The sequence below is a fragment of the Vigna radiata genome, chromosome 10, assembly GCF_000741045.1.
Source record: "Vigna radiata var. radiata cultivar VC1973A chromosome 10, Vradiata_ver6, whole genome shotgun sequence".
Taxonomy (NCBI): domain Eukaryota; kingdom Viridiplantae; phylum Streptophyta; class Magnoliopsida; order Fabales; family Fabaceae; genus Vigna; species Vigna radiata.
In genome coordinates, this window is record NC_028360.1 from 20,617,859 (window position 1) to 20,631,136 (window position 13,278).

The 13,278-nt window shown below is 34.9% G+C and overlaps 3 protein-coding genes across 3 annotated transcripts; all 3 read left to right on the plus strand.

Annotated features, from left to right (window-relative positions):
* The first annotated feature begins 3,803 nt into the window (after window positions 1-3,803).
* Window positions 3,804-9,705, plus strand: LOC106775834 (transmembrane 9 superfamily member 1). Its single transcript, XM_014663045.2, has 12 exons — window positions 3,804-3,993; window positions 5,213-5,405; window positions 5,495-5,599; window positions 6,794-6,811; window positions 6,890-6,987; window positions 7,069-7,221; window positions 7,358-7,492; window positions 7,632-7,798; window positions 7,985-8,079; window positions 8,168-8,541; window positions 8,768-9,041; window positions 9,204-9,705. Exons 1-12 carry the CDS (start codon window positions 3,910-3,912, stop codon window positions 9,269-9,271), a joined length of 1,764 nt encoding a protein of 587 aa, XP_014518531.1. The 5' UTR covers window positions 3,804-3,909; the 3' UTR covers window positions 9,272-9,705.
* Window positions 9,706-10,536: 831 nt separating this feature from the next.
* Window positions 10,537-11,296, plus strand: LOC106775678 (ferredoxin-like). Its single transcript, XM_014662829.2, has one exon. The coding sequence runs from the start codon at window positions 10,646-10,648 to the stop codon at window positions 11,087-11,089; it is 444 nt and encodes a 147-aa protein (XP_014518315.1). The 5' UTR covers window positions 10,537-10,645; the 3' UTR covers window positions 11,090-11,296.
* Window positions 11,297-12,085: 789 nt separating this feature from the next.
* LOC106775681 (ferredoxin-A) lies at window positions 12,086-13,196 on the plus strand. Its single transcript, XM_014662832.2, has one exon. It carries the CDS (start codon window positions 12,343-12,345, stop codon window positions 12,769-12,771), a length of 429 nt encoding a protein of 142 aa, XP_014518318.1. The 5' UTR covers window positions 12,086-12,342; the 3' UTR covers window positions 12,772-13,196.
* The last annotated feature ends 82 nt before the right edge of the window (window positions 13,197-13,278 follow it).

Below are 13,278 nucleotides of genomic sequence, written 5' to 3' on the forward strand. Positions count from 1 at the left end.
CCTAATTATCTATTTATATTAATAAGATATTTAGATGATCATACTTAAAAAGGATCAGACTCTAATAGATAATTACACTCAGTATGTATGGTTTGATGTATATATAATATATATTATTTTTTAAGTAATTAAGTTTTATTCAAATCCACTATGTATATCAACCTCTTTTGATTAAAATTCTTAAAATGAGAATAAAAACTAAAAATATCACGAGCTCTATTTTTACAATAAAAAACATATATATTATTATTACAAATTAACTTTTGTATTATTTCATTTCACATAATAAAAATATGTCTTATTTCTAAATTACTTACAGAATTAAAATTCAATTCTAAAATTTAATTTTCATATATCGACTAAACTTAAAAAAACTAATAAATTATTTCCTATAAAAAAGATAATAAAAAATTTATTTATATTATTGTCCATGTCTCCATTTAGAGTAGGGTCCCTTTTAAGTGGGGTTTTGAGGACCCTAAAAAGCTTATAGAATCAGAACCTACGAATGGGCCATTGGGTCCATTGTCTTTTTATGTCACTTGTTATAAAGTTATAGACAAACTATACAATTTTGCTTTTGGAACCTCCATACTAGCAACAAAAATACTAAAATAAGTAATTAAATAAGAGAATTTACATAAAATAAAGCCTCGTCTTATAACATGTGTTGAGTAATAAATTTCAAGTCAAAATTAAACTTATTAAATTGACTTGGAATATATATATATATATATATATATATATATATATATATATATATATATATATATATATATATATATATATATATATATATATATATTTTGTAAATTGATTTTATCTTTAATCATGCTAAGACATATACATATCGAATGTGAAACGAAATATTAATAGCTCACACTATATAAATAATAAAGTAGATAAATATAAATATCGTTTTTCATACAAATTTACGTTGTTTAAAAGAATCATGTTTATTCTGCTAATCAAGGTTAGGAAAACGTTGAAATGATAAAAAATATGTTTAATACAACATTTGGTCTCTAGTTTGGGTGTTCAAAGTCGTCTAACCTTTTAAAAAAGTTCACTATTGTCCCATATTTTGTTAAAAACGGTTCAAGTTGGTATTTTTGGTTTACGACTTGAAAAACATAATAGTGTAATGGTGTGGCAACTGTGACTTGTCCAAATTTTTATGACGTGGCAATTGTGGCCCATTGATGTGGCAATGTTAATGTAAAAGGATAGGAGTACACCGTGAAACCCTACTTTCCCTAAGGCCATAAACCCTTGTGTCACTACCATGAAACCTTAGCCGTCGTTGCTGCTGCAAAACGAAACACGCCACCACCAAACCCTCGGGTCACCATGCCGCTGTCACCATCATCAACACAGACCGACAATTCAAAGTAGAGAAAAGCAACAAAATCCCATAAATCAAACCCTAAACACCATGAAATCCTAAACCGCGTCGCCAATAATCAGGACAAAATCTCCACCATGCGTTACGCTTTACCACCATTAAGTAAGAACCAAATCGAAATCCCTAACTTACAAACCAGAAATTTCAACCCAAATATGAACAAGAAAATCGCAATCACGATACTTAGAAACCCAATTCACACTTACAACAAACCATAAACATACATAATCGCTACCCAAATCGCAGAAACCTTGGTTCGTAAGCAGCATTCATGGGCACCAACCAAAAACACGTAAACAACGTGAAGGTGAAACTCAGTGTTTATGTTCATGTGTAGGTGTTCATGTAATGCGAAGGCGAAGCTCAATATTTACGTTCATGTGTTTATATGTAATGTTAAATTTAGTTTTCCCTTTTGTCAAAAAATGTGCAATGTGGTCCCCTTTTCAATTTAAATATGTGTACTTTGGTCCCAAATGGATATCAACGAAAAACACATGAAATATATCTAACTTAGTTTCCACCTCTAATCCACCATCTTTGTCCACCTCCACTCCACCATCCATAGTTAGTTTCCACATCCAGTTCGCCATCTTTATCCACCTCTACTTCACCATCCACTTCCTTTCCATCATTACTTTCCACCTCCACTCCATCCTTTGTTTCCACCTCAAACTCTAACCCCCAAATCCAACAACAAGAACATTAAATAACTAGGTTAGGGTTAGCAACACTTACCTCACACATGTACGCTCTTCAAATTTGACCTCAAAGGAATCACCACACTACAGTGATTACAAGACCAGTTTCACCAGATTGTTAAACCTATAAATCGCGATAGGATTCTCAGTTAAGGATAATTTGATTTAACCTATTATATTTTTTAATTTACACATTCAAATATATTATGTGTGCCACGCATTGCAAAAGCTTTACACATCATTCAGTTTTGGCACAGAGGTAATTGCACCTTATGTTTCTAACGCCGTAAGTCAAAAGAACCGTTTTGAACCTTTTTTTTTTAATGAAATATGGGACCTAACTGAATTTTTTTAAAAAATATAACGATTTTGAACAAAATCCTCAAAACCAAGAATCAAATGATGTATTAAACCTAAAAAATATTAATTTTTAATTATAAAATAAGTTTAAAACGGTATAAAGCAATTAAATTTATTTATTAAATTTTAAGACTATAATTTTTGAAATAATATATCAAGGTAGTTTTTATAAGTTTTCATTTACCGTTCAAATTGTATTTGAAAATATTTTGAAAATACTCTTTTTAATTATCTAATATAAAACATAGTTACGAATTTTAGACATATGTTTTATCTTAAACAAGTTTAAAAACCTGTCATATGGTTTGGAAAACTTTGAAAAGATTTAACAGAAAGATTTAGAAGTAGCCATTGAAATAGACATGAAAGGTAAAATAATTATTTAAAAAAGTAAGAGGATGTAGGCAATAATTGTGCAAGTGCAAAAAGAAAAAGGCACACTATACTCCAAAAACCCAATTCAATCTACTGTCCAAGTTTTGGATATTGAATTTTCTATTAATAATAATAACCACACTTAATTAGACACAGTATTTTATATTTTAAATTTTAACTATGTTAATTAAGTTCTTCAAATATGACATACAAGTGTGTTTTTTCATATTATAGATTCTATCTAATTGCACCAAATTGAATCCTTTATTATAGTACTACTACTGTTACTACTACTACTACCACTAATAATAATAATAATAATAATAATAATAATAATAATAATAATAATAATAATAATAATGTTACAGGCTTTTGTCCTTCAAATATTTCATTAGTCAATGTTTAAAAAAAAAATTAAAATTGTACCAGAGAGGATCCAACTGTCAGAATTGAATTTTGATATTAAAATAACACTTCACATCTAAGAGCTTAATTGACAACTAAAATAGCAAAATACAGTATATTTAAAAAAAAAGGTGGAATAAGCATGATCGTAATACTATTCTACTACCACTACTAACAATATAATGCTACCTATTCTTATATTATAAAATGAAAAACCATTTATTTTTATGCATTTTAAAATTTAATATTTTTTTAGAAAAAAATTAATATTTTGACACGTATAATTTTTTACATTTATTTAATATTATTTTTACTTACTTTTTATTTTTTTTTTAAAAAATACACACTTTCTTATATCATGATTTAGATAAATATAAAAGTACGTCATCTACCATTATTCAGATTCAACTATTTCCCCAGTCATATTAAAATTAAAATTAAAATGTTATACATATTATTAATTAATAAAATAAATATCTGAAAAATAGATTTTGTTTTTCCTGTAGCGTAAGAAGAAAAAAATTGGAGGTTGGTTAGATTGAAGGTAAAAATTAATATTAGTAATCAGTGGCACAGAGAGAAAGAGAGAGAGTCTCAATCCTTCAAGGGCAAGTCCTGGTAGTGTTTCTATTCTCTCTCTTTTCTTCTGCTCTGAGATCCGCCATGTTCATCTTCTTCAGATTCTCCTTCCTCCTCCTTCTCCCTCTCTTCCTCTCTCCGGCGTTCGCTTCCGAGTCAGATCATAGGGTAAGGTTCTCCGATTCCATCGGCTCGATCCAATTTTCCTTCATTTTCCTATTAGATCTATCTACCTTTTAATTTGCTTTCATTTTTTCAGCTCCGTGTTTTTTCGCTTTTATGTTTTACCGATATGGCTTTAGATCTCAGCTGTTTTATCACTCCTCTCCGTCATGCATCCCTAATAATAATAATTCACATTTTCGTTTTCGATGTTATTGGATTGTGATTTCAACTCTTCCGTGTTCAGTTATTAATTAATTCGTGATATGCGCTCTGTTTGGAATTCAGAGTATTTAGGATTTTTCCCCTTCATTGGACTCCGCATTAAGTGAATGTCAGAAACCAGTGCGGAAGATGTTGAACGCTGAGGGGGTGCTTTGCTGTTAGTTTTCATGCACAATCTCTACGTGCAAGCTTTATAATTGTTGCCCACTCTTTTTGTTGTCAATCGATTTAGTATTGCAAATGTTAGATTTCTTTTTGTCTATCCCTTTTATTCACTTGAAAATTGCAACACCCGTGTTTTTGAAGTTTTCTTATGTGTGTTTGTTTAGTTTTACTCTGCGTCATCCAATGTCACGCTAAGTTGACTTTTGGTAAATGTTTGCGTGTTTGATTTTGCATTGGAGAGCCCGAGTTTGGAACTGACTTTTAGTTGAAGTAAATTTATGTACCTTTTCTCTGTCGGATCGAAAATTTTATACTGAATCTTACTGGTGACTTTCCTTTAGAATGAAACTTCCAAACCCAAATCACTCCACTTCAAAATCAAATCAAAGAAAATTATAATTTGCAAATGCTCGCCAAAGCACAGGCTGAAATGATGGACTTACCTATGCAATGGGAAATTCGGTTAAAAACTGTTTAGTGCATAGGAGCTTCTGCCTCGCTGGACGTTAGGTGCTTCCCTATGGCGGAAGCTTGTCAATGGTGGATCGGATTTTGACTGGGAGTAATTTTGGTCTGTCGTATTTGAGCTCCGTATTAAACTCATAACAAATCAACAAATCAATCAATGGTTACCCATTCGTGAAAGTGGTAGTTGTTGCACTTAACATATATTTTCTTCTAAATGTCTTTAAGCATTTGACGTCTGAATCATTTTATCACTGGATCCGTCCTCATTTCCTTAAGCTAGGAGTAAAGATAAAATATGTTTCTCTTGTTAGTAGCTTCCGGCCATCAGTCCCTACCTGATTTAAACATGTATTGCATTTTACTGCAGTATCAACCAGATGATCATGTTATCCTTTGGGTGAACAAAGTGGGTCCTTACAACAATCCACAAGAAACGTACAATTATTACAGCCTACCATTTTGCCGTCCACCTGGTGATCCTGCTCACAAATGGGGTGGTCTTGGTGAGGTCTTGGGTGGCAATGAACTCATTGACAGTCAACTTGACATAAAGTTCTTAGGTATGGAGGCTTCTTTCATCCTATTTATTTCGTAAGACCTATCAGTAGACAAACTGTCTCTAAAAGGTTTCTTTTCTCAAATTTTTAAGGAAATGTGGAAAAGACCACCTTTTGCCGTCTGGAGCTTAACGAAGCAAATGTTAAACAGTTCAAGGATGCAATAGAGAATAATTACTGGTTTGAATTCTTCATGGGTATGTTGCTACGTTCATTTCTTTCACATATTACTATAGAATTGTTGGAATAAATGCATTTTTATATATGGTCAAGACATGCTAGGCACTGGCAACATTTTTTTTTTGGTATCAGCCCTGCACAATATAGCCCTTAACTCTTAGTTATCCTATTAACTTCTGTAACTGGTAGGATACAGTCTTCAAACTAATTTCAGGGGAAATGCCACTGGAAGTTGCCAACAATAGATTTTAGTTGTTAATGATACGTGAAATCATGTAGTCAACATTGGTTTTGAGAGTCTCAGGAGACTAGTTCAACGGTGACAGGGAAGGGAGGCTTGCAGCTTGGGATGCTTTAGTCTCAGCTGAAAATGATTTGTCAAATTCCTTTAAAATTGAAGAATGGATTTAACTTATGACTTTCTCTGTAACTGTTGTGGCATTGTGATCTCATGCGAATATTTTAAAATTAACAGGCATTGATATTAAATATTTTGTCATTTGTATTGACGGAGAATTATTCATGAATCATGACCAGTTACAACATTTCATTGTGTGGGAATATAAATTATAATGTATAAACAATGAAGCATACATTTTAGATATTATCCATGGTGACACATTGACTGAATTTGGAATGCTTGAGCCTGGAAGAGCAGTGTCTTGTCCAATTTTGGTCCTTCTATAACTACAACGACAAGTCCATGAGGCTGGGTGTTTCATAAAGTACATAGTTATCAAAGCTGAAAGAAGGATGAAGTTAAGAATTCTTCTTGTGAAGTTATTGCTTAAGCATTCTTGACTTGACTGATATTATAATTGCTGGACGTAAAAAAGGGGTAAAGGAATCTTGGTGTAGTAGACCTCCTCCTATAATGTGTGGGGTCTAGTGATGGTTTGCCCTACTCTGTATAGGTTTGTTGTAGGCAGCTTTACCTTGCACTTGCAAAAGGCCGATTCCCAAAAAATATAAAAGTTGTGTTTAAATTTATCAACTAAGTATTTTTCAATAACGAATGGTAGACAATTGATATTATATTATCTTGATAGGTGTAATGGTGTGAATTTGGATTGGTTTCATGGTTGCCCCATATTTGTTTTCGTTTTTATTCATAATTTTATTGATTTTCTGAATAACTTACTCTTGGCGTTCTTTCTTTCCTTGGTTGTTCTATTTGTTGTTGGTCGTTGATGTGCTAAACACAAGTTCAGATGATCTTCCATTGTGGGGTATGCCTACTTTCTCTCTATTTGATCTATCATTGCATCCGTTGATCATTGTATAAGATTCTTTTATTCATGTTTAAGGGTATGTTGGGGAGCTACATCCTGATAAGAACAGTGATAATGACAAGCACGTACTTTATGCTCACAAAAACATCAATATTCAATACAACAAAGACCAGGTCAGAAGTTATTTAAGTATCTTTGCCATCTTTTTCAGTTTTGGGATTTATGGAGTTCACACTTAGGACCATTTATTGCAGATCATCCATGTTAATCTTACTCATGACAACCCAAGGCCTCTGGAAGTAGGAAAATCTCTGGACTTTACATATTCTGTGAAATGGAGTCCTACAAATGTCACTTTTGCACGGCGATTTGATGTATACTTGGACTATCCATTCTTTGAGCATCAGGTGAAAATAATTGCTGCTAGATTTGTATTTTAGATTGAAGAGGTGTTTATTGTTGATTGCCTGCTATCTGTTGATTCGTGTGGATCCTATATTAGCCATGTCACTGAGAGAGCCTTGATCCTTTTTCTTTCTGTAGATTCACTGGTTCTCCATTTTTAATTCTTTTATGATGGTCATCTTCTTAACTGGATTGGTGTCAATGATATTAATGCGAACTTTGAGAAATGACTATGCAAAGTATGCTCGGGAAGATGATGATTTGGAAACTTTGGTGAGAAATTCTGGATGTTTTTCTTTTACTACTATTGTTATTGTTATTATTTTTTAAAACGTGGAACACAGGATGGCTTTCCTGGAAAATTCATTTTGCTTCTGATGTCAATTCTTGTCCAACCCCGAAATACTTCCAGGAAAGAGATGTTAGTGAAGAATCTGGCTGGAAACTCGTGCATGGTGATGTTTTTAGGCCTCCTCGTAGTTTGGTTATTCTTTCAGCTGTTGTGGGCACAGGCGCTCAGCTTGCATTGCTGGTTCTTCTCGTCATCTTGTTGGCTATTGTTGGGATGTTGTATGTTGGGTAAGTCCATAACCTTAAACTAACTGTAATATTGATCTGAAAAATGATTTTGTTAATAATAGTGTGATTGCTTAAAAAGTGGAGTTAATTGTTAATAACTAGACATTCCTTTAGTTTCCCCCCTGATTATAGTTTTTATCCACTTCTTCTCCCTTCATTATTATGTGAGGTTCATTCATTGTGCAGACGAGGAGCCATCGTCACGACCTTCATTGTATGCTATGCACTCACATCTTTCATTTCTGGTTATGTGAGTGGGGGGATGTACTCACGAAATGGGGGTAAGAATTTGCAGTGAACTATACCACATGTTCTCTGTTTCTGTTGCCTCTTGATCTCTCCATGAACGATTATAACTGTCATTTTCAGGTAAAAGTTGGATTAAATCCATGATCCTGACAGCATCACTGTTCCCATTCATGTGCTTTGGAATTGGTTTTATTTTAAACACAGTTGCTATATTCTATGGATCACTAGCTGCCATCCCCTTTGGTACTATGGTTGTTGTCTTTGTTATATGGGCTTTTATTTCTTTCCCTCTAGCACTTCTTGGTACAGTTGTTGGAAGAAACTGGAGTGGTGCTCCAAATAATCCATGCCGTGTGAAGACCATTCCTCGTCCCATTCCTGAGAAAAAGTGGTACCTCACACCATCCGTAGTTTCTCTGATGGGAGGACTGCTTCCCTTTGGCAGCATATTCATCGAGATGTATTTTGTGTTCACTTCCTTCTGGAACTACAAGGTGAATTAAAATGCAATTACTTGTTTGGGCAGTGAGCGTTTTTGTTTTTCTTCCTTGGTTTTGTGTAAGGTTTACTTATATTTTATTAGAACAAGTAGTTATTTCTTTATAACAAAAAATATCTATATATTGTCTTTCAAGTGATAACTCTTAATATTCCTGTGATAGTCGAGTAAATACATGCTCTGTTTCTTATGCGTTTTTCCCCTTCCACTTTGACAAACAGGTGTACTATGTATATGGCTTCATGCTACTGGTTTTTCTGATTCTTATCATTGTTACTGTTTGTGTGACAATTGTGGGGACATACTTTTTGTTAAACGCTGAGAACTACCACTGGCAATGGACTTCTTTCTTTTCAGCTGCCTCAACAGCTGTTTACGTGTATTTGTACTCAGTATACTACTACTATGTGAAGACGAAGATGTCAGGCTTTTTCCAAACCAGCTTTTATTTTGGATACACTTTGATGTTCTGTCTTGGACTGGGAATTCTCTGTGGTAAGTCTCCAGTTTAATTGTAATCTCTGTTTGGATTGCGAGTTCACTCTTTGGAAACTAGATAGCTTAGTTAAGTTCTGAATACCTCTTATTATATAGATATAAAAGCTAGTGTGTTCTTATCGCCTGAGTTGGCTTAAATTTTTTTCTCCAAATATGCAGGAGCTGTAGGTTATCTTGGTTCGAATTTATTTGTGAGGAGGATTTACAGAAACATCAAGTGTGACTAAGGCTTTTCGAGAAGTCTGAGACCAGAGCAGTTCCATACGTTTGTTGCTGGACACAATAAATTTCTTCGAGGAGGCCTCTGGTCATGTGTGGGGACCAAGCAGTGTTTACAGGTAGTAAGTTTCACAGGGCTGAGGATGAGATGTATTCTTTCTCTATATTAGGGCATGTATTCTTTAGGGAAGCCCTGAGATTTTTTTCCCTGACTTGATTGAAAGCCTTGATTAGAATGCAGGGATTGGTCTTTATAATTTAGATAGTTAGCAAAATATCAGACTCGTTGCTACTTTTTTCATCCTTTTATAAATAGGTGCCCTATTGACGGACTGATGTCGGATTCCCCTCACGGTTTAGCTATTGTACGTAGAGGGGATGAAGTCACGGAAATGAATTTTGTGCTTCTGAATTTTGTATCAAATCTGAATATCCTCTCTAACTACTTGTCTGCATAACTCCTTATTTGACATTTAAATCATTGACGTTTTCCCCCTCTCCAATACTTGTTATGCTGCATGCATTTCTGACTGTGTCAAGGGGTGTGTAGACACGAACTTAACCATGAATAAATGGGATGAACATTTTGTGCAGCTGCTAACTCGGTTTCTTAACGCTGCTTTGTTTTGGTCGTTTTCTGTTTCTTTTGGAGTTTTTTTTTTGGTAGAACTTGGGGCTGTAAAATGCAGCACAGCAAGGATAAAATGCTCAGTGTTTGAGTGGAGCACTTTCAAAATTGAGTACCAATGAAACTGATTTTGGATTGAAATCCATTAATTTTTATTTTAAAAGTTAGTAGTAAAAATTTAGTGTGTGTGTGTGTATATACATATTATTTATTTATCCAATGGAAAGGTTATTCAACGTTATTTTTAACTCAATGTGGTTTCATCTAATTTAGCGTGAATTAAAGAAAAAATACTCGATGGCTTTTGGGACAAAAGATCTTGCTCCGTTTCCGCTACGTTGGAGATTCCAGTGTTAAGCATAAGCACACCACTTTCAACTGTCAAATTAACAAATAGGTGTTAGTTTCAATACACGACTTCTAAATAGCCAACCTCAGTAGTTAAGTAGTAGTAGTATTAGCATTGCATTGAGGACCGCAAACAAGGTTCCGTAAAAGTACTGATGGAAAAGTATAATTTATGAGGTGAGGATAATTCCACCTACCATCGTGAACAAACGAGTGGTGATGATAGAGATAAGATAGATTGAGGCACGAAGCAAAGCCACGTGGCCGACTGGTAGCATATCAACTAACGTTGGTGCTCGTTGCAACCACACTATTTCCACAAGCTCTCTCCCTGTTTCTTATCATTAAGAAGAAGCAGAGCATCAGGAGTTGGTAAAGTAGCCTTCTCATAAACTCAAACAAGGAAATGGCGACCGCACCCGCTTTATGTGGCTCTGTGTTGAACACCTCTTTTCTCAGGAAGCAGCCTGTGATCAGCACAAGCCTCAAGTCATTCCCAAACGCTAACGCCATGTTCGGTGTGGAAGGAGGACGTGGAGGTCGTGTGACTGCCATGGCCGCTTACAAGGTGAAGCTGATCACCCCAGAGGGAGAGCAGGAGTTCGAATGCCCAGATGATGAATACATTCTTGATGTTGCAGAGGGCCTAGGCCTTGACCTTCCCTACTCATGCAGGGCTGGTTCTTGNTCTTCCTGTGCTGGCAAAGTTGTCGCCGGCAAAGTCGACCAGTCGGACGGTAACTACCTTGATGACGACCAAATTGGTGAAGGCTGGGTTCTCACCTGCGTTGCTTACCCAACCTCAGATCTTGTTATCGAAACCCACAAGGAGGAAGACCTCGTTGCTTAAATCTTATCATCATCATCATCGCTGCCTCTACTTTATTAAGTTTCTTCCTTTCCCTGTGCTGCCTTTTCTTTATCTGAGGATAGACACACCCATTATGCTTTATTACGTACCATAAATACCTTCTTATGCAGTAATGTAATTCATTACTTCCCCTGTATTAGCAGCTCAACATGTTTTTTTGTTAACTATAATAATCTTTTCCTTACAGTTTTTGCGCGCAATATCCTTTCCACTTTCCGCCCTTCAATCACTGATTATTACCTTTTACGATCACAAATTCGATCTTGTCATTCTATCCGTGTTAACATTTTATGGTATTGGATTCATAAATTTATGAAAGCAGTGCTAAATACTATCACATATTTATTTACACATCAATCTGCGCAAATACAATATATAAAAATGTTTTTCATTGCTCAATTAACAATACATATAATATTTATAAGCAAAACAGATAGAAGTGCAACTCAAACATACTTGCTTGTTTACGTTTTCACGCTCCCGACATTTTTATATTTACGATCTTATCATTCTCTTTTTGAGGTGAAAGAGGGAATATCTCTATCAGAGAAGATAATGGATAAATCCCACATAAACTATAATCTGATAAGTCTTTCTATATATATCAATCCAAGATGTATTTTCTTTCCCAGGGTTTGGAGAGGGTGCTCTTGGAGCAAAGATTTGTAACTATTAAAAATGAAATAAACTAAAAGTTAAAATGAGGTTCTATTATTTAAGTAAAGGTTAAATAATTTCAAATCTTTCGTAGTAGCAAAGAGTCCACTAAAATAATGCAGAGTCAGCAAAGTGACAGATTCTCTGCCATTGAAGTATTTTAACTTATTCTAATTTGAGATTTTATTGCTTTCTATATTTAAAACAGAGGTAAAAAAATTGTTAAAAAAACATTTTTCTTTTAACTTATAGTATATTAACAATATTTTAATGTTTAAAAGCCGGAAAAGAAGAGTATGAATGGATAAGATATGCATCGAAGAACAATGTGATGATAATTTTCAAGTGGAAGCCTGGATTTTGCACAATCTGTGGAGATAACAGAGGCACAGAGATTGAGGTACGTGAGGTTGCATTCGACCAAGATATGGTGATAACAATCGTGAGAACCAGTTGTGATAAAGCCACGTGTAAGTGGGGTTGCATGTGATGTTGGAACTGGTTGTAATCACAAGCTCCTTATCGTTATCAACAAAGAAGAAGAAAAATCCATCAACTTTGCAAGCAAGAGGAGAATGGCGTTGATTCATGTGGCAGTGTTGAACACCTCCTTCCTCTGGAAACAGCCAGTCCTGAAGGCATTCCCGAATGCTAACGCCATGTTTGGTGTGAAAGGAGGAAGTGGGGGTCGTGTGAGTGCCATGGCCAGTTACAAGGTGAAGCTGATCACACCAGAGGGAGACAAAGAATTTGAATGCCCAGATGATGCTTATATTCTTGACCAGGCTGAGGAAATAGGCATTGATCTTCCCTACTCATGCAGGGCTGGTGCTTGTTCTAGCTGTGCTGGCAAAGTTGTGGCTGGCCAAGTAGACCAATCAGATGGTAGTTTCCTTGATGAAACTCAAGAGAGTGAAGGCTTTGTTCTCACCTGCATCGCTTACCCCACTTCAGATGTTGTTATTCTCACTCACAAGGAGGAGGAACTCACTGCCACTGCTTGACTCACTCAGTTTCTTCCCTTCTCAACCTCATCATCTTTTTTCTTTTCTGTCTTGTGCAATTTTCTCAGGATTTTACTATATATATCATGTTTCATTCTTTGTTTTATGATCGGCAACTTATCACGAAATTTTTTGCCTTGATGCTGACTTGCATTGTAGCTTCTTATCTCAGTTGTTATAGATGATGATTTCATGCATTGTGTGGCCAAAGTTTTTAACCTTCATATCACTTAAAAATGAGAGATGATATCTGATTGTGTCTGCTGCATTAGGTAGATTCCACTTGTGATAAAAGAATTGAAGCAGGCTAAGGATATGGAATGGGAGGCATTAGAGAAAAGAACATCATTGTAGTTGAATTCCTTGCCAAAATTAAGGAATGAAGTCAATCAAATGCAAATGGTTATATTCACACTTTTGTGTTTTCTTTCTGTTCTACCTTTTACTTTTCCCTAGTATTGCCAGAATCAGTCATGTGAACTGCATAAGGGTAGACCATTTGAAGAC